This window comes from Trichosurus vulpecula, chromosome 8 (genome assembly GCF_011100635.1).
Source record: "Trichosurus vulpecula isolate mTriVul1 chromosome 8, mTriVul1.pri, whole genome shotgun sequence".
Taxonomy (NCBI): Eukaryota; Metazoa; Chordata; class Mammalia; order Diprotodontia; family Phalangeridae; genus Trichosurus; species Trichosurus vulpecula.
The window spans coordinates 162138305-162160318 of NC_050580.1; the positions used below are offsets into that span (position 1 = coordinate 162138305).

Consider the following 22014-nt stretch of genomic DNA (forward strand, 5'->3'; position numbering starts at 1 on the left):
GTCTGAAACAAATACAAAAAGGCAGAGAATGCAAGACAGAGGGAACAGGTTTTAGAAAACATCACGGACTATATACTACTGTTAACACTTTGTCCCAAAGATATCAAAGAAAGAGGAAAGGGTCCTATATGTACAAAAATATTCATAGTAGCTGTTTTTTGGTGGCAAAAAAATGGAAATTAAGGAATTCCCATCAATTGGAGAATGGCTGAACAAACTGTGACATGACTTTAATGGAATTCTATTGTGCACTAAGAAATAAGGAAAAACATTATTTCAAAAAAACATGGAAAGATTTGAGTGAACTGATGCAAAGTGAAGTGAGCAGAATCATTCCTATTATAACATCAATATCACGAAAATGAATTATTCTGAAGACTGTTTAATTGATGAAGAATGAAATGAGCAGAACCAGAACAATCTCCACAAGACCAACACCACTGTAAAACAAGCAACTTTGAAAATTGTTCATCAATGCTGTAACTGTCCATAATTGCAAAAGAATGATGACAAAGCATGCTATCCTCCTCATGACAGGAGGATGGACTTAGGTTGCAGAATGAGATATGTGTTTGAATTTGTTTTGCTTGACTATGTATATTTGTTACAAGGATCTTGTTCTTGTTTTCACCCTCCACTCCCCATGGGGTAGGGAGCAAGAGAGAGAGAAAATAGGTTTCTATTCGTTGTTTAAAAATTTAATTTTAAGAAAGAAAATTTCTTGGAATGAGAAAAACAAGAACTATGAATTTGAGGGACTAGACTGAACCAGACTGAATTAATACTATTTTTAATAACTGTAATAAGGAGAATTAAAGAACCCTAGTAAGTGCAATGTTAGATACACTGGGTTCGGAATTAGATTACATTGGGTTAGATACAGGGTTCAGAATTGGGATGATTTCATTGATAAAGAGAACTCCTGGTTGGAACCTTCTCTGCACAATGACTTCCCCTGTCTGTCTTTCTGTCTGTCTGTCTCTCTCTCTCTGTCTGTCTCTCTCTCTCTCTCACACACACACACACACACACACACACACACACACACCTTTTTTAAGTCAAAGCTAAATGAAGAGCACCATTCTAGTTATCTAGTCGTCAGACTTCTAGAAATTTCAATCAACAGCTACAAACTCACAAACTAAAAAAGGCCTCTAAGCATTTAGGAAAATAAAGCCTGCATACTTTATTCAGAAGAAAAGTTAACCACCTTCGGATCAGAACTTTGAATTGCTCATAAATACAAGGTGTCCCAAAAGTCTTAGTGGAGTTTTAAGCTTTAAAAGTTTAAGAAAGGTTAAGTGACTTGTTCAAAGTCACCAAGCAAGTATGTGACACAATTCAAACAATTAAGCTTTAATAGCTTAAAAGTCCACTAAGACTTTGGAGAAATCCTGAATAAAGTTATTTACAGTTATCAATTTCCCCTGACAACTGTCTATAACAAGTGGCAGTACAGAGCAAATCAGAAGCAAAAAATTAGGAAACAAGTTGACACAGTGGAGCGGTGGATAATAAGCTCTAAATACCCAATGAGTATAGAGAAGAAAGAGAATACAGCTGAGAGCAAAAGCTTAAAAAATACCACCATGAAGATACGAGGAAAAGGAGACAGAAGAGAGGTGAGAGGCACTGGGGAATAACCAGGAGAGTGTTATTAGCTGAAGCCAAGGAAGAAGACATGTTCAGATAGAAGGGGGGGTTAACAGGTACTAGATACCACTGAAAAGATCAGTGAGATCAGAACTGATGATCAGAAGATCACTGATTTTAAAGAGAACATTATCAGTAGAGTTATGGGAAGATAAACTAGACCAGAGAGAGTTCATGAACTAGTAGGTGGTATGAAAGATGAGGCATCAGCTATAGACTACTTTTCAAAAAACAGTAGAAAGTAACTGGATGAGACTGAAGAATGAAGGAAAAGCTTTTTTTTAAGACCTGAGAAGTTTTAGCTCATTTACGGGAAAACAAGAAGGAACCTGTAAAAAGAGAGAAAGACTGAAGATGAATGAATGAGAAAAGATCCCTGGAAAAGACGGAAGGAGATAGGATCAAGGGCAAGACCTCTATCCTATCAAAGAGTAGGGAGATAGTCTTTTGAGATAGGAGGAAAGAAGAAAGTGAATGACGAGGTCAAATTTTTGAGAAGGTAGAAAGAAAGTAGAGAGAATTCACATGAGATGACTTCTATCTTCTATAGATATGAGGGGTGGCCTTGTAGCTGGAAATCTGAATTAAATGAATATTCATTATAATAAGCACACACAACTATCCAAAATACTGTATTATTAAAATGGTACACTCCTAATTTCCAAGTATATAAACTTTTATATACCAAACTCTCAGTCAAATGCCAACTATGTCAAATATGTCCAAAGTAGCATTAAATATGGTAAAAGAAAAGAAGTGGAAGACAGTCTCCACCCTCAGATCACTTAAAATCTAATTGGATAGACAAAAACAATTACTCACAGTAATATAGAATTTTACAGTTCACAATGTACTTTCTTCTCAACAACTCTGTAAAGTAGGTAATTCAAATATTACTATTATCATTTCACAGATAAGGAAACTAAGGTTCCAAGGTTAAGTGGTTTGTCCAAGGCCACATAGCAGAACAAGAACAGCCTTCTAACTCCAAATACAACGTTCCTACTGCAGAACATAAAAATATAGAGAAAAGTGAAATAATTAGGAGGGCAAGTTTCAAGAAGGGGACTATACTTGAGAAAAGCTTTGAATGCTTGGTACCTACACCAAGATAGAGAGAGGGCATTTCAGCCTGAAGGGATAACACGCACAAAGGAGACGCAGCAGTAATCATTAAGACCTCTGTAAGAGAGACTGTGAGGAGACTAACCTTATTAGAGATGAAGTTTCCTATTGCTAAGCAATGGAGGCAACACCACTGAATAAGTAGAACAAGGACAGAGTAATAGCAGAAATATAAGCACCTTGAGGGTAGGTCCTTTTTCAGTTTTTCTTTTTGTGTCCTCAGGGCCCATAATAGTGCTTCCCAAAAGAAAGCATTTAATTGGCTGAACCAAATCAAATAAAGAGGGCCTTGAAAGCTACGCAGGTTGTTTGGGGGCACTAGGGGTTGGTGATGTTTTATGTTGATAAAAATTGTTTTAAAATGCAATTGAAACAGCTAAGTGGCCCAGTGGACCTTGGAGCAAGAAAGCTGAAAGTGAGTTAGAATCCTGCTCCTCTGACACTTACAAGCTGTGTGACTGGAAACTCACTTAACCTCTCTCAGTCTCATGTTCCTCATCTGAAAAATTAAGGGTTTGGAGTTAATGGCCTTTAGAGTCCCTTCCAGCAATAAATCTATGATCTGATTTTTTATATTATTCTATATTTTCTACATTATTAATAACAAGTATGCTGTCAGAAAACAAACCAGTTTTACCAAAAATAGAAGATAGTTTCATAGAAAACAAAACTTCATTTGGTGCTCAACAAAAAAGAAACTAAAGTTCTTAGACTAATATCTGGAGTGCAAAGAGAGAAAATGTCACATTAATATTGGAAATAATGCTCTAAGGAGGAATTCAAACATAGTTACCTTCAAATTAAAACTATACATCTTGAAAGAAGTTAAAAACCTAAGTGCTTCTTTCCCAGACTGCTGGCCTGGAGTTGTGTGTGCTTATGCTGACTGGATACTTTCCTATCAACACACCCAGCACTTCAGAAGATGCAACAACTCTGCCAAGAATCCTGCCTTCAAAGGGCCTTCGTTACTATGGCAACTGCATGTTCTTCAAGAACCAAGTTAGAGGCGCCCTATGACACATACATGAAAGATGTCCAAACTCTGACTGATTCCTCCCTGAGGCACAAGGCATATCCTGTCACAACCCTACCAATTTTCATGTGCAGGGATACAAGGTACCATACAGCATTTGATGACAGTTCATGGGGCATCTGGATTATCTAAAAATAAACAGCTGCATCTAGAAGAGGGGGTGGTATTCTTTCATATTACAAAACAGATGTTCTGAAACACAAAGACCAATGCAATAAAACATTTGAACGGTTTGAATAAAGGGTGTCCTCTTCCAGGTAGCTCAAAATACCTTCCTAAAAATGTGGAGCAAAAATAGAAAAAGATCAAAATAGTCAGACTTGCCAGCACCTCCACACAAGGGACTCTGACCATGATACGGGGTTTCCCTGTTTTTTGTCTTCCATTGAGGAAGTTGGAAGAAATTATTTAAACATCTTATCAAAACCTGTCAACACAAGATGACAAAGGCTGCTGAGTTATAAGAGCCCTAAAATCTGCCCAGTTTCAGGACCTTTGTCAGTATGACAGGAATGCCCACAAGACAGCGTATACAAGTCTCTGTCACTGAACAGACTTGCTAATAAGTGGCACATGGTAAAAAAAAAAAAAATGTAAGTTTAAATGTTTTTTCAGATGTAGGACACTTCTGACCTAAGGAAAGTGTTCTTTCATCTCCAATGAGTTTAGCTGGATCCTCACACTGACAAGGCACCCACGTGTTCAGTAAAGTTGAAATGGACCGCAAAAAGTTAATGGTAAATGCCATGGACAACAAAAGCCAAAATTTTCATCCAATCTAGCAATCTGAAGTAACACTAAATGTAACTAATTCCCCAGATTCCAAAGAAACTTCTTTTTCCCAGGAATAACTCCAAGCCCAAAAGTTGGGGGTGGGGAGGAAGGCAAAGATCTATATATTAAAAAATGTTTTCTAATTGCCTTCCATTAAAATTTCGGAAACAAGTTCCTGCCAGGAAGAAGATGCTTTCAATGTTTCTTTAAATCACTTTTAATAATTTTAATATTTACTTCAAGAAATACTCTTAAATTTTGTCAATACATAATCTACATGCACTCAATTTTCCCTTATAACCTTAGCAAGACAAGTCAAATGAACAGTCAAGTTGAAAACTTTAGAAAGAATTTAAAAGCACATACATATTAAAATACATAGCTGAGTTAATTCCCACTTCATTAGAAATTCTCACTGACACCATGGGAACTGAATATTTAAGCAGCCACACACTGGCTGTGCCATTATTCCAGGACTCTGGTGAAACTCCATAGGTGGAACTGATGTCCAGACAGTGGATGGAGGACCTAATTCGTAAACATTATTTTTTTTTAAACTGGAGGTAACCTTAGAGATTTTTCATTCCAACCCCCTCATCTTACAGAAAATGAAAAGAGGCCTGGAGAAGCTGAATGATTTGCCCAAGTAATTTTGCTAGTTAACAGCAACTCAAGAATCAGACTCCACATGACCAGACTCCTAGCAAATGCTGTAGCTTTTTATATCTCTTCCTCCCGTGCGCTTAGGAATAAGAAGTCTGCCCCTTTACCTATCAATAAAACTAAAAGTAATATTTTCGGCATAAAGTTATACAACTATCATGTAATTTTCACTGATGCTAATGACTACACCAGTGGTCAAAAAAAAAAGCCTCTTCAGAATATATACCAAACTATTAAAATGAAAACTCTTTAAAGGAAAAAATATATGAACACAAAGACAAAAATATAAAATTTTCCTGATATGCATATATATATATATTTACTATTACGGTTGAAATGACTGCAGAGATAGGTAGGGGCTTTGAGATTACAGTAAAAAATGTTATCAGTAAATCCAAATTTCCATTCTGTGGAAAGAAACAGACACTTTTAAAGGGAGGATGGTGGAAACCATATACAGCTTTCACATTCAACACCCCACCATCCACTCCCTATTATTAGGAAAGTCTAGTGGCCGGGGATGAAAAAATACAGAATAAGATTACAGGCTTTGTACAAGCCATATTGGAGGGAGGGGGGGAAATGGAATGGAGAAGAAAGAAGGGAAGACTGAGTTCAGTCTTCATTCAGACCAATACAGCAATTAATGGGAAAGGGAACATTTAGTGCTGCTTGAAACAGCAAACCAATTCAGTTTATCCATCCAAAATGCAAATTAGAACAGTTTCACATCTAAGCAATGGTACTGTGGAAAGAGCATGGGGTTCTGTGTCAGGGGATATGGGTTTGAACCCTGACTCTGCCACTTACTCTTAAATCACTTAGCCTTCTCAGGGGCTCCATTTCCTCATCTGTAAAATGAACTGGGGTGGGGGGAAGGGGGTAGACCAAATAAACAACCTTTAAGGTCCCTTCCAGCTCTAAATCCATGATTTCTATGAATTCCTACAAACCTATAATTTTAAGGCAAACCTTTGATTGTGGTTTCTCAATTTTATCTAAAATTAATTCCCAGCTTCTGATGGAATAAATTTTATACACCTCATACAGAGATAATGGAGGTTTAAGGGTATTTGTTTTCGGGAATTTAAAAAATGATTTGTAGACACTGCCTCCACCAGTCCAGGTTATAATCCCTTCATGCTTTCTTAACCTAAGCAATTCTTGCTCATTTCCTTCTATAAAGATAGCAGTATCTAATGTCATGATGGAGGCTTTCCTACAGGCTTTCTGAAATTTCAACAGTAAATTAAAGCATTTTAATGAGGAAAAAATCAGTCTAACCTAAATTACCCTAATATTTTGTTCAAATCCTTTTTTAAAAAATACAATCTCAACACCAGAATAGAGGCATCATAGTGAGTGGGATGGTGAAGTCTTCTCATGGAATCTGGATCTCAGCCTTTCTACTAATTGAGTGGGATAAACGGAGGTGGGGACTCAGGGTTTCTGACTGACAGCTAGGCCTAAGACTCGAGTTACTAAGAAATCACCTGAACTGCGTCCTTGCCAAATAAGGGGAAAAGTGTCTTTAAGAGTTTGGCATTGAGGGGCAGCTAGGTGGTGTAGTGAGTAGAGCACCGGCCCTGGAGTCAAGAGGACCTGAGTTCAAATCCAGCCTCACTTCAAATCTGGACACACTTACTAGCTATATGACCTTGGGCAAGTCACTTAACCCCAACTGCCCTGCCTTCCCCCCTCCAAAAAACAAACAAACAAACAAAAAAGAGTTTGGCATTGGCTAAATTGTACCTGGAGTGGTAGATTTCAGCAAAATTGTGAGCCTGGACTCCACCAATGAGAGTAAAAGGCTAGTGCTGGTGGGGCAGGAACTTGTTTATGTTAGAGTACAAGGCTGGGTTTTGCCCTTTGGGCCCTGCCTCTCCCTACCGATTGTCTATGGGTTTGGAGACCACCTTTCCCCCACTCCCACCCCCCCAAGGATCATAATAAAGAAGTTTTTCTGTTCCTGAATTTGAGAGCCCTCTGATTTTTTAATTAATTGCTGGTGGGTAGTCTCACCCCACACAATAGTGTAGTGGATAAAAAACTGGTATCAGAGCCAGAAAGACCTGGGTTCAAGTTCCACTACACTGGCTTTGTGACCCTGGAAAAGTCATTTAGTTTTCCAGGGCTCTAAGCAACTCCCCAAGACTTCAAGTTACAGAGTGTTGGTATACACTGGCTAAGGGAATTTCCTCGTCACATAGTTCCCTACTCCATGAAGTGATGAGTCCACTCCCTATCCTATTCTTTATCCTTACCCGGATTCAATTAAACTACTCCCCAAAAAAAGTTTTTATCCGAATTTTTATCTCCAGCCATAACCTTTCCGGAAAGCTCTAGTCATCTACTTTCAGGTACTTGCTGAATACGTCATAGAAGCACAGATCCAGAATTGGAAACGACCTTGGAGGTCATTTAGTCCAATCCCTTCATTTCACAGATGAGAAAACTGAGGGTCAGAGAGGGGGAGTGATTTGTTCAAGGTCTAAAAAGTGCTAGAGCTGGGATTTGAACTCAGATCCAGTGACCAGGGTCCACACAACTGAACATTAGCTATGTGCAGGCAAAAGCTCTCATTTGTGTATTCATTGCTCACATACTGCCCAGAATAAAGGAGATGTTCAATTAATGCCTATAGCTATCTACCTAGAGATGTCCCTAGGTATCTCAAACTCAATTTATCCAAAACTGAACTTCTCATCTTTCCTTTAAAACTTGCCTCTTCCTCTCCCTTAATTCTTCTGCTTCTGATCATATCACCATTGTCTCAGTCACTCAGGCTCAAAAGCCATGACTACGGGCAGATCTCTGAGTCTCTAATTCCTCCCCTATAAAAAGAGGATAAAAATACTTGCACTCCTTACTGTACTGGGGCTGTGAAGAAAGCTATTTGTAAATCTTAAAGCACTACACAAAGCTATATACAGCTATTATCTTTTGACTCCCTTCTCTCCTTCACCATCTCCTCCGCCCCCATCCAGCATTTAACCATTTGTCACCTTTGCCACAATCTCTCTCACATCCATTCCTTCATTCTTTCTATTCTCAACATAATTAACCTAGTTCCAACATTCCCCCTTTCCTATCACTTGGACTATCATCACAGCCTCCTCCATCTTCTTGCCTCCAGTCTCTCCTGTCTTTAGTCCATCCCTTACACTGTTGCTACAGTAATCTTCCTAATGCTCTGCTAATCTTGTTCTTTGCTCAGAAAGCTTCAGAGCCTCCCTACTGCCTAGGGAATAAAGAATGAATTCCTGAGTCTGACTTTAAAGACCCTCCTATAGCAGAGGTTCTTAACCTTTTTTGTGTCATGGATCCCTTTGGCAGTCTGGTAAAGCCTTTTTAAATGTATAAAATGAAATTTACAGGATTACAAAGGAAACCAATTATATTAAAATACAGTTACCAAAATATTTTCTTAAGAAAACAAATTCGTGGACCCCAGATTAAGTATCCCTCCTCAACTCCAATCTGCCTTTCTAGTGCTATCTCACATCCTCTAGCAAAACCTAATTATTTATTATCCCATATTCTCACACTGCCCTCACTTATGATCGACCTTTCCCACTCCTGGAATGCATTTTCCCTCCCAGCTCTATTTCCACCTACTAAAATCCCACCTGTCATTCAAATTCCAACGGGGTACTACCATGAAAACTGATTTCCCTAGATGAAAGGAAGCTCTCCCTCAAACTTCTCACCACTTTCCAAAATGGCTCCTTTGGATGTACTCCTGTCTCCTTTTTATAGGTATCTGCATAAAGGTCTTATTAGACTATAAGTTGTTTGAGGGCAGGGACTATATCCTATTTGATCTTCCTATCTCTAGTGCCTAGCTTACTGTCTTACACATAGCAGGTATTTAACAAATGTTTGCTAAACTGAAATACAGTTAAACATGTAAATGTCATTTCTCCTAGAATACTGTAAGCTCCTTGGGGGGAAGAACTCTTTCTTACTCAACATCTTTTATTCCACTCATCCACCCAAGGTACAGTGCCTTCCATATATTAAGTACTCAAATATTTGTTGAGTAAAATATAGTGAAATGTTGGTTTCCAATGTAAACTTCAGGTTTTATGGAATGAGGCACATTTAATCTCTCAAAAAACAAAGATAACATTCATGCGTAAGTCTTCAGAATTCCACAGAAAAATAAACCTTTTATCAAAAGCTTTGAAGTCTGTAAATAAGCGCAGAAAAGGACTTTCTAATATAGAAAAAAGTGATTTAAATGGATGAAACTCATCAGAATTTCAAAGGGCAATTATAACAACAAGTGATAATTAGATATCTAACACCCAAGCAAATAAGAACATAAAATCATAGTATTTATAGTTGGAGGGGACCTATGATATAATCTAGTCTACCACCTCACTTTATAGTTGAGAAAAATAAAACCCAGAGAGGTTAAGTGACTTCCTATGGTCACTCAGGAGAAGACAGCATAGCCAGAATTTAAACCCAGGCTTCTGACTTCACAACCAGTCTTCTATCACAGTCTACATTCAACCAAAATAAGCTCTGGAACCTCACCTCCTCCCATTTGCCTTTAATATCTTCTTGGATTTCTTTACTCTTTTCTTCCTCACATTCATTTTCCCACACACAATTTCCTTCTATTCCTCTTTCTTCTTTCCCTATATTTCTCTTTTTTTCTCTTCTTTTCCTCTATTACCTGGTCATAGTATGAAGCGAAAGTGAATTTTTATTGTTTATTAAATTTTTTTACACTCCCTGTTCTTAAAATAAAAATTAGGTTAACTGTACATAAATATTTTGCCTAAAAGAAGATAGTTTTTTTTAACTTGGATGTGAGCTTGAAATGATTTCTTCAATAACAATAACAGTTTACCTTTATTGAGCAGCTTAGCACTATAAATTGCTTTTCATATATTATCTATTTGATCCACCCAATAACTCTGTGAGGCAGGAAGGGTAACTATTACATTTAATACGAGGAAACAAACTCAGGTTAACTGGTTTGCATAAAATCAAACAGCTAGTATATGGCAACACCAGGACCATTTCTTCTAATCCCAAGTGATAGACAAATAGCCTATGATAATGCTAACTATGATAGAAGATGACAATAGAGGGTTTTGAGTTTGCAAAAGCTTTACATGTATAATCTCCTCTAATTCTCACAACAACCAAATGAGGAAAATGTTGTCTTCTTTATCATCCCAGTTTATAGATGAGCGAAATCAGGCCAAGACAGAGTAAGTGACTCACCTAAAGTCACTCTTGCTAGCAAATGTCTGAGGTGGATCTGAACTCAGGTCTTCTCGACTCCAAGTCCAGTATTCTAACTACGAAGAGTGTAAGATTTCTTACCCCAGTCCATAGAAAAAGGTCAGCTGTTACTCATCTTAATTAGCATGTCTTACCCACGTGATCACTTAAAACAGGGCTGTCCAAAATGGGACCTGCGGGTGCATAGGGCCCACAGTGTGATTTATGTGGCCCACCTACAAGCATAGAAATGTACATAAATGCTTTAGTAAATGAAGCTGAGCTACCACACAGCTCTCACTAAAATGGCGAATCGAAATATATTGTCTATTGTTTCAATAAAAACCTAAGGTTGGACAGCCCTGATTTAAAATATTGCCTTTACAGCAATAGGTTAATAAAGGAAAAAATGTTTATCAGAAAGCATGTGGCTAAAAATGGAGTGTTTATTACTAAGGATTGCTGTATGTAATAAAGGAACAAATCTGGCTTTAAAAGATATTAATTCTATGACTTAATAAATGTCCTTCATTTGTAAATGTATATTCTCATCCAAAGTTACACAGGAGTACACTTTGGGATATTGATAATATGTCAATAATAAGATGGAGCACTGTACAGTGGAAAGAGCACTGACTCTGAAGTCTAAGGACCTGAGTTCAAATTCTGTCTCTAACATTTACTAACGGTGTGATCATGGGACAATTACAATCTCTCATGGTCTCAGTTTTCTCATCTACAAAATCAAGGTGCTAGACTAAGTCCCTTCCAGCTCCAGATCCATGTTCTTTTTATTCTCTATGACATCTACATTGAACATGATTATTAGAGAGTTTAGAAACACTGACTGAGCCTGTATTACTATCATTTTCCTCAAAAAAGGAATAACTAAAGTTGAATGATAAATTATTTGTTAAGGATTGAATAACATAAAAGTAATAGAAAGGATATGATTTCAATCAAACAACATTAAATTATAACTCAAGTCAATAATCAGAAGGATTAAACTTAAACTACTGGTCAGGAAATGTTAATTTAATCACCTGTTTTCCTAAAGAAAGCTCATACTTGTTTGCAGTAGCCTAAATACATTCTTCACAACTTAAACATGAGTTTCATTTTGCAAAGACATGCATTTTACAATACATTAAATTATTTGGGTTTTTTGGATTAATTTTGCTGCTATATCTAAGAACTGAAAGATGTTTCATTTTGTTTTGCCAAAGGCAACTGAAGCAGAGAGGTGTGAAATTATTGAGAGGTGAACCACTGTCCAATTAAAGGTGCTAATGATGGACATTTAAGGCATCTTTTTACCATACTACATCAGGGTATAATAACCAAATGACAAATACTTAAATTTTATTTAAAACAACATGGTATGTCCCCCAAGATGGCGCCGAAGGTGAAGGAGGAAGTTGTTGTCCCCCTCAAGACAGAAGCCAAGTCCAAGGCCTTGAAGGCCAAGAAGGCGGTGTTGAAGGGTGTCCACAGCCACAAAAAGAAGAGGATCCGAACATCCCCCACCTTTCGGCAACCCAAGATACTAAGACTTCGAAGGCAGCTCAAATACCCTTGGAAAAGTGCCCCTCAGAGAAACAAGCTGGATCACCATGCCATCATTAAGTTCCCCTTGACCACTGAGTCTGCTATGAAGAAGACTGAGGACAACAACACCCTAGTCTTAATTGTGGACGTCAAAGCCAACAAGCATCAGATAAAGCAGGCAGTAAAGCTGTATGACATCAATGTGGCCAAGGTCAACACACTGATCCGGCCTGATGGGGAAAAAAAAGCCTATGTCCGACTTGCTCCAGACTACGATGCTTAAGATGTTGCCAACAAAATCGGAATCATCTAAACTGTGTCCAGCTACCCCACTCCACCTACAATAAAAAGTTTTCCAGTAAAAAGAAAAAAAAACCATGGTATTTTTTTCATGTAGGAACATAAAATTTTTTTAAATATTTGTTTGAATTTTTTACTGCTACATTGCTAAAAGTGAAATTTTTAAAATATATGTGGCAGAATATTATTTTTCCACATGAAATGATGAATATGAAAAAATCAGGAAGATGAAATGATTCAGAGAAAAGTAAGCAGAACAATTTACATGACCACAATAATTTAATGCTAACAGCAGTGAAACAACTTCAGAATACAGAGCAATACAGCAACCCATTATGACTTCACCACTTGATGATGAAACACACCCCAACCAATGACTTAAAGATGGTGGATGATAGGTACTGAATGAAGCATATACTTTTCAAACAGTCAATGTGTTCATTTTTTGTTTGACTATACACATTTGTTGTGAATGAGGGTTCTATTGGTGGAGGAGAGAAGTCACTGAGAAGTCATGGTGATACTTAAAAATAGGAAAAAATGGGGGGGCGGAGCCAAGATGGCGGCTGGTAAGCACGGACTAGAGTGAGCTCCGTACCCGAGTCCCTCCAAAAACCTATAAAAAATGGCTCTGAACCAATTCTGGAATGGCAGAACACACAGAACAGCAGAGGGAAGCAGGGCTCCAGCCCAGGACAGCCTGGATGGTCTCTGGGTGAGGTCTATTCCACACGGAGCTGGAAGCTGGGAACAGAGTGGAGCAAAGCCCAGCCTGAGCGGCGTGGACCATCCAGAACAGAAGCTGGGCGGAGGGGGCCCTAGCGCCCTGAATATGTGAGCTGTGGCAGTTACCAGACCCCTCGACCCACAAACACCAAAGACTGCGGAGAAGGTTAGTGGGAAAAGCTGCAGGAGTGGAAGGAGTTCGCGGTTCGGCTTCCAGCCCCAGGGGCAGCGGAGGTGGGGCAGCTACAGCTGTTGTTACTTCCGGCTCCAGGCCCACCTGGTGGGAGGAATTAAGTGGCGGATCAGAGCAGGGGTGCACAGCCTGCCGAAGATCTAAGCCCAGTTCGGGTTGGAGGTTCTTGGGGAAGGAGGAGTGCTGGTGTGGCAGAGCTGGCACCTCCCCCCCAAACGTGGAATATAGAACTCGTTAGTCTACAAGCAGTCATACCCCACTGAAAAACTCAAGGGTCAACTCAGTTGGTTGGGAATATGGCCAGGCAGCGAAAACGTGCCCAGATTCAGTCTCAGACTTTGGATTCTTTCTTTGGTGACAAAGAAGACCAAAACATACAGCCTAAAGAAGACAACAAAGTCATAGAGCCTAACAACAAAAGCCTCCAAGAAAAACATGAACTGGCCCCAGGCCATAGAAGAACTCAAAAAGGAGTTGGAAAAGCAAGTTAGAGAAGTAGAGGAAAAATTGGGAAGAGAAATGAGAGTGATGCGAGAAAACCATGAAAAACAAGTCAATGACTTGCTAAAGGAGACCCAAAAAAATACTGAAAAATACACTGAAGAAAACAACACCTTAAAAAACAGACTAACTCAAATGGCAAAAGAGCTCCAAAAAGCCAATGAGGAGAAGAATGCCTTGAAAGGCAGAATTAGCCAAATGGAAAAGGAGGTCCAAAAGACCACTGAAGAAAATACTACTTTAAAAATTAGATTGGAGCAAGTGGAAGCTAGTGACTTTATGAGAAATCAGGATATTATAAAACAGAACCAAAGGAATGAAAAAATGGAAGACAATGTGAAATATCTTATTGGAAAAACCACTGACCTGGAAAATAGATCCAGGAGAGATAATTTAAAAATTATTGGACTACCTGAAAGCCATGATCAAAAAAAGAGCCTAGATACCATCTTTCAAGAAATTATCAAGGAGAACTGCCCTGATACTCTAGAGCCACAGGGCAAAATAGAAATTGAAAGAATCCATCAATCGCCTCCTCAAATAGATCCCAAAAAGAAATCTCCTAGGAATATTGTTGCCAAATTCCAGAGCTCCCAGATCAAGGAGAAAATACTGCAAGCAGCCAGAAAGAAACAATTTGAGTATTGTGGAAACCCAATCAGAATAACCCAAGATCTGGCAGCTTCTACATTAAGAGATCGAAGGGCTTGGAATGCGATATTCCGGAGGTCAATGGAGCTAGGATTAAAACCTAGAATCACCTACCCAGCAAAACTGAGTATCATGCTCCAAGGCAAAATATGGATTTTCAATAAAACAGAGGACTTTCAAGCTTTCTCAGTGAAAAGACCAGAACTGAATAGAAAATTTGACTTTCAAACACAAGAATCAAGAGAAGCATGAAAAGGTAATCAAGAAACGGAAATTGCAAGGGACTTACTAAAGTTGAACTGTTTTGTTTACATTCCTACATGGAAAGATGATGTGTATGATTCATGAGACCTCAGTATTAGGGTAGTTGAAGGGAATATGCATATATATATATATATGTTTATGTATATATAAGTGAATGTGTATGTATATATCTATGTGTATCTGTATGTATGTGTATGTATATGTATATATATATGTGTGTGTGTTCTTATATATATATATATATATACATATATATATATGTAAAAGAGAGAGAGCAGACACAGGGTGAGTTGAAGATGAAGGGAAGATATCTAAAAGAAATAAAATGAAATTAAGGGATGAGAGAGCAACATACTGAGAGAGGGAGATAGGGAGAGATAGAATGGGGTGGATTATCTCGCATAAAGGTGGCAAGAGGAAGCAGTTCTATGGGAGGAGGGGAGAGGGCAGGTGAGGGGGGAACAAGTGAACCTTGCTCTCATCAGATTTGGCCTGAGGGGGAATACCATACATACTCAGTTGGGTATCTTAGCCCACAGGAAAGAAGAGGGAGGAAGATAAAAAAATAAATAAATAAAGGGGGGGGGGTGATGGAGGGGAGGGCAGATGGGGGTGGAGGTAATCAAAACAAACACTTTGGAAAGGGGACAGGGTCAAGGGAGAAAATTCAATAAAGCGGGATGGGTTGGGAAGGAGCAAAATGTAGTTAGCCTTTCACAACATGAGTATTGTGGAAGGGTTATACATAATAATACATGTGTGGCCTAGGTTGAATTGCTGGGCTTCTTAGGGAGGGTGGGTGGGAAGGGAAGAGGGGAGAGAATTTGGAACTCAAAGTTTTAAAATCAGATGTTCAAAAACAAAAACAAAAAAAGTTTTTGTATGCAACCAAAAAATAAGATACACAGGCAATGGGGCGTAGAAATTTATCTTGCCCTACAAGAAAGGAAGGGAAAAGGGGATGAGAGGGGAGGGGGGTGATAGAGGGGAGGGCTGACTGGGGAACAGGGCAACCAGAATATAAACCATCTTGGAGTGGGGGGGGAGGGTAGAAATGGGGAGAAAATTTGTAATTCAAACTGTTGTGAAAATCAATGCTGAAAACCAAATATGTTAAATAAATAAATTTAAATTTAAAAAAAAATAGGAAAAAATGAATCTATAAAACAAATATTAAGTTACATGTGTGTTTAACAACTGCGAAGCCTCTTCCAGATCTACAATCTATGAACCTGTGATCCCATTCAAACAGAGTAGTGAAGAAAAAAGAGCACAAGATTTGAAGTCAAAACACCCAAGTTCAAATTTGAGTTTGCTGTGTAACATTTAATGAATAATTATTTAATAATAATAATAATATCTGACATTCATCTCTCTCGGTAACACTTTCTTTGCAGAAAGACACTGATAAAAGTTCCTATGATTGTAGGCTGAATTTAAGCAGCTAATTCAAGCTTTATCTTTCTTTTCACTCATGGAATTAAAAAAAAATCTGCCATTTCCCAAATGATTCATAAATTCAAAATTGGCATTGTTTAGTCTTTTTTTAGTCATGTCTGACTCCTTGTGACTCCATTTGGTGGTGGTTGTACTCGTGGTCAAAGATACTAGAGTACTTTGCCATTTCCTTCTCCAGCTCATTTTACAGATAAGGAACTGAGGCAAATCGGATTAAGTGACTTGCCCAGGGTCACAGAGCTAAGTAAGTCTGAGCCTGGATTGGAACTTAGGAATAGGAGTCTTCCTGACTCCAAGCCTGGCACTTTAGCCAATGCACCACCTAGCTGCCCAAAATTCAAAATTAATTAGAGTTAAAAACAAAAACAATATATTCCTATAGAAAGACTTACTGTCAAAACTGTAATTATAAGATCAATTTCTAATAAATCTTGAAGCCAAAACGGTCAGTATTGGTTTTGGTTCTAATCAAATCCCAAACCTTTAACAAAACTGACTCCAAACCTAGTCTCCAAATTCCCTTTTATAATGTTTTCCCACCCACGAGCACTAAACATAAGAATTAGTCAGCTTAGTGTTTATCGACATATATCTAACAACCAGAAAAACTTTAAGTAATCCTCATCACAGATGAGTGCCCTTGATTCACACATGACTAAATTTCAAGAGACTTCCAAAGTACTATCTAATGGAGACAGACTGCCCCGGAGCTAGGTAAATAGCACTTAAGAATGCGAGAAATAAAATCCTCCCAAGGTAAAAATTTAGCAGTTTAAGAGGTATTCCTGTAAAGTTTTCAGGTCATTATGACAACCAAGGTGTAGCTGGAAAAAAAAACAGGACATAGCCTACTATTTCTACTCAATAAAAACATTCATGCTCCCTCCCGCCAAGGGCTTCATGCTCAATTCTTCCCTAAACAATCATATTTCTGAAGAAAACTGAAAAGTACCAACGCAAGTCACACAATCAAAACTATCTCAAACTTTGGTGTGGAAACAATGATGCTGAACTGTCATTCAAAAAGTACAAGGTACAGAAGGAATACTATACTATAAGGAAAAAAAAAACACAAGCCAAGTAAACATCTAAATTCTTATCTCACAATGAAGGCAAGCCTTGTTTCTCTGTGTCTTCAGGTCAGGTAAGAAATAGAATTGCAAAGTAAAGGAAACTCAGATTTTAAAAAAAAATCTGGGTACAAGTTTTAATAACTCAGGAGCAACTCATGTTGGAAGAAAAACTAAAAAGATGACAAAATGAAATTTGCAGGAAATTTGTTCTAGACCATCCTTGTTGGTTAGAGTAATGTCAATGGATGCAGGTTTACTATCTAAGATTGATGATGCTAGCAAGAGTGAAGTATATACATAATAAATTAACAAATGCAAAATAGAATTAGGTATATTACAAATAAAGTTCAAGTGTTTGCAGTGCCTACATTAACTGGCCAATTTTAACAAGAAAAAGATATATACACTGTAAAGGACAGACCGTTTTCTCATTAACTGGGCTTAGAGGTGGCCAATAATACTGATAGCTCATTTGTTCATTTATTCAACAAATATTTATCAGATGACTATGATCTCAAAGATACTAGGGGAAGCAGAGATGAGACATCCTCACAAATAACTATAATAAAATCCAGCATATGTAAGTACCATGAAAGAAGTAACAAACAAACTTCTGTAAGAGTCCAGAGAAGGAAGGGTTTTTAAGCTTTGAAGATGATGGGATCTGGACAAGAGAAGACTGGAGAGAGGGAAATAGAAAATGGAATTTCAGGGAAAGGAAGCAAGGGGTGTGTGGAGGTATGGGTGTGGGGGTGTATGTGTTAAAAGGAATGGTAAGTAGTCCGGCTGACCTAAAGGGGAGACACGGAGAGAAGCAGTGAGAAAAAAAACACTAAACATTAGGTTGGAACCAGATGATGGTAAGCCTAGATTGCCCAGAAGTTAAAAAAAAAGCCATTTAATGTCTCTGATAAAGGAAATGATATGATGAGAATTGTGTTTCAATACTATTAAACTAAGGGCAGGGCACATGGTGGAAAGGAGAGAGCAAAATGAACAGAGGCAGAGGAAAATTAAGAGACTACCACAACAGTCTAAGTGAAAGGCAATGAGAACTTGAACTGCAATGGTGGCAATGAGAATGAAAAGGGTCTTTATGCTCTATGCTACTTGCTGATCCCAGATGCCATCTTACCCTTACCTGCTTCTGTGCATATTCTCCCCCACGACCAAAATGAAATGTAATTTGTATGTCCTTTTGGAATGATGTTATATTCTACTTGAGGAAATAAGACAGTCTAGATAAATCCTATCTCTTTGTCTACCCCTTGATCAGAGGGAGAAAATAGAAATGAATGATTATGTACAAAGATCTTCCTCAAATCTATCACCCAGCCAGGAGGATCTCTGATTGGTTGATAATGAATCTGGAATTGCAGAAAGGGGTCAACAGGCTTCATGCAGCATACCTAGGTAAGTAAATCCCACATTTCTATAGGAATGTTGACAGAAATTATATTTCTCTTTAAGGATCATAAGGCAGCTAAGTGGTACCCATCCTAGAAAGGAAGCATCATCTAAAGTAAGTCTAAAGCCCTTTAAAGACCCTGCTTCTAACACTTACTACCCTTGTGAACTTGGACAAGTTACAACCTCCATGTGCCTCAGTTTCTTCTGTGAAGTAACGGGGTTAGACTATATGGCCTCTGAGATCATTTCCAGTTCTAGATCTATGATCCTAGTTAGAAACCAACATGTGGCTGGATAGTTTTTATTTTAGAAATTTTTTCATTCCTTTTTTAATTATTTCCAAAGTAGTATATTCTCCTTTGCCTAGTAAATAAACACTACTAGACAACCCACTTTAGTGGTCTAGAGGGTGTGGTAGACAGGGATAAAATGAGAAAGAAGGCCAGCATATCCAAATCCATAATCCAGTTACTCTGCTGGCAGAAGTGGGAGAGGGATATAATTAAGGAAACAGTACAGTAGATCAGCTAGGTATTACACTAGATAGAAAGAGTGCCAGGCCTGGAGTCAGGAAGATTCAACTTCCTGAGTTCAAATCTGGTCTCAGACACTTAGCTATGTGACCTTGAACAAATCACTTAAACCTGTTTGCCTCAGCTTCCTCATCTATAAAATGAGCTAAAGAAGGAAATGGCAAACCACTCCACTATCTTTGCCAAGAAAACCCCTAATGGCTTCACAGAGTCAGACACAACTGAAAAAAAACTGATAGTTGATCAGTGAATCTAGAACAAAAATGTGGTTCAGAGACTAAGAAGATCAGCAGCTCAGTTTCTTGAGTTGGAGTTCAGTGATCATTAATATCAAATCTGTCTCTTTGCCCCAAGGTGACAATGATGATATTAGAATGGACAAGTGAAGAATGAGAAAGTACTAAATGGTGAAATTCCTGGGGTCAAAGGAAAAAAAATCCACTAGATGAGTTTTGAGAAGGAGCTAGCATCCACAGGAAGCTGACACAGATCAGACCCTTTTTTCTTTCCTTCCTTCCTTCCATTCCTCTAACATCACCACTGACTGATATCTTATCCTTCTTTTAACGTTCAGCTCAGGTGCCATCTTCATGAATTCTTCCCTGATCTCCCAGCTAGAAGCCATTCACTCCCTTCAACTTTCTCATGCCATTCTTTTTACTTCTACACAGTCATCTGTATTGTCTCATATAAGCTAAATGTCTAATCCCCTTATTAAATTATAAATTCCCTGAGGGGCAAAAACATCACTTTTCATTATCATATCCCCAATACCTGGGAAAGTGCTTTAAAGCCCAAAAGTGTACAACATTAGTTACACTGAACTGACACAGAAAGATAAATTTTTTTGAAGAACTACTGAAAAGGCACAATATTGAATAAGCAATTACTAACATGTATATTTTAGTTGCACTTGAAATATGTATTTTAGTAATACCCAGTTCAATTCAACATATATTTAGCACCTCATATACAGAGGACTACTAGGTGTTGAGACTGATAAGAAAAGTAAATAAAACACCCAATGCACTAGAGGTATTCTTGATGAAAACATAAGTAAATAGGCAGGCTTTTTGCCACTACAGTAACCAGAACATCAAAAAGCCTTCTCAGTGAAATCTACACAGTGTGAAAAAAGAAATATAATGATCCAACCTGAAAAAAACAAAGTGGATGAAGAATACATATTACCCGGACTACCCAACTAGAAAGGTAGCCAATACAGTTAGTTCATCAATATGTGTATCATGGATGAAAGTCAATAATTTGGGTCAAGAGTAGTAAGAAAAATTGGGATAAATTGCATTTAGGAAACTGTGTGGTGCTTTTCATCATTACAAACTGCTTATTGCCACAAAAGTCCTTATTCTCCCAGGGATGCTAAACAACTATAAAGAATCAAAACTATAACTCTCTCAAAGGCAATGGAAAGACATGGTCATTAGTAAATCATGAAAGTGTTGCCAACAATGCTTTGTATACCTAAAGAAAAGTAACCTAAGTACCAAGGACAAGTACAACCTTTTCAAAGAGACTAGCTGTGTATGTGATAAAAATGAGATAGAAAGCCTGAGTAGTACACTGACACTCTAAATATATTAAAAGATTTACAAAAAAGGGTCTAATATTAGCTCTGCTGTAGTGAATTTTTGAAAAGATATGGACTTGTTCATCATGAGAAGTTGCAAAGGGGTTGCAATTTGGAGTGCCTACTCTGATGAAATCATGCCTCACAAATATAACAAAGTATAACTGAGTTCACAAAAACATAAGAGGATAACTTGAAATGTAGCAATAAATCATCACAATGTTTCATTTAAATTTTTATTTGCTTTAGAAACAGTATTGTTAAGGTTCAATATTTAACATCTTGTCTGCAGCAATTAGAAGGCAATATATCTAAGCCAATGTTACTTCTTTGGATTAGCTCGGCATTGTTCTTATACAAAATGAAACTGCCTGTTTTCAGCATCTATATTACCCAATACTTCAATACACTCTGAAAACATTTCCAAAATGTTTCAAGTATTCACCCTTACAAAACACTGGAGGAAATTTTTTGAGCTTAACATACTCAATTGAGAACTTTCTGGTGACTAAAAAGAAAAAAATGCATGCAGTATCAGTCACTACCATAAGGACTGTAGTTCATGAGCTTTGTTTTTTTTGTACATCATTATCTGAATTTTCAAGTTTTACACATATATTGCAACAAATACAAAGTTTTAATTCATTTCAGAAAATTTAGAAATTAAACCTTTATTCTTATACCCTTGAAATGAAAGATACCCATGTTAGTCTCATGTTTAAGAGCTGTGGTTCCTCATTTCTCTTCCATGACCTTCAGAACTGACCAAAAGTGCCTAATTTCCATAAAAATATGTACCTACTGGGCAGGGACCCCTGTGATCAACTGAATAACTCTACAGGTTCTCAACATAGGTGTATTTTCAGAATCATAGGTAGCATATAGGTGAATTCTTTATTGAAGGGGAAAGAATTACCTAGGTTTGTAAGACTGACATAAAAACATGCCAAGGCTCATTAATTCACGCATCCTATTAAATTACATCATCTTCTATAACCAGTTCAATCAGTAAGTCTACCTTAGGAAAACAAATCTGCTACTGAAATCAATGAGCACTCAATAGTCTTTTTTCACATGAGGATAGACCAGCTATAATATCAGAATTCCTATTGGTCTTATCAATACAAAGCTTTTATGTTATATTAACTTTTTTGTCTCTAATCAATGTACTAAGAAGATATATTTAAAAGGTGGGGTGGGAGTATTTAGAACCTTCTATCCTTATGCTTCTTGAACGAACAGACGGAGAAAGGAATAAAATTTGGATGACAGAA

General features: G+C 37.7%; 2 protein-coding genes across 4 annotated transcripts in view; one reads left to right on the forward strand and one right to left on the reverse strand.

Annotated features, from left to right (window-relative positions):
• TCF12 (transcription factor 12) overlaps nt 1-22014 on the reverse strand; it is a 424142-nt gene that overhangs the window by 380622 nt on the left and 21506 nt on the right. The window lies entirely within an intron of this gene.
• Nucleotides 11889-12326, forward strand: LOC118830266 (60S ribosomal protein L23a-like). Its single transcript, XM_036737195.1, has one exon. The coding sequence runs from the start codon at nt 11889-11891 to the stop codon at nt 12324-12326; it is 438 nt and encodes a 145-aa protein (XP_036593090.1).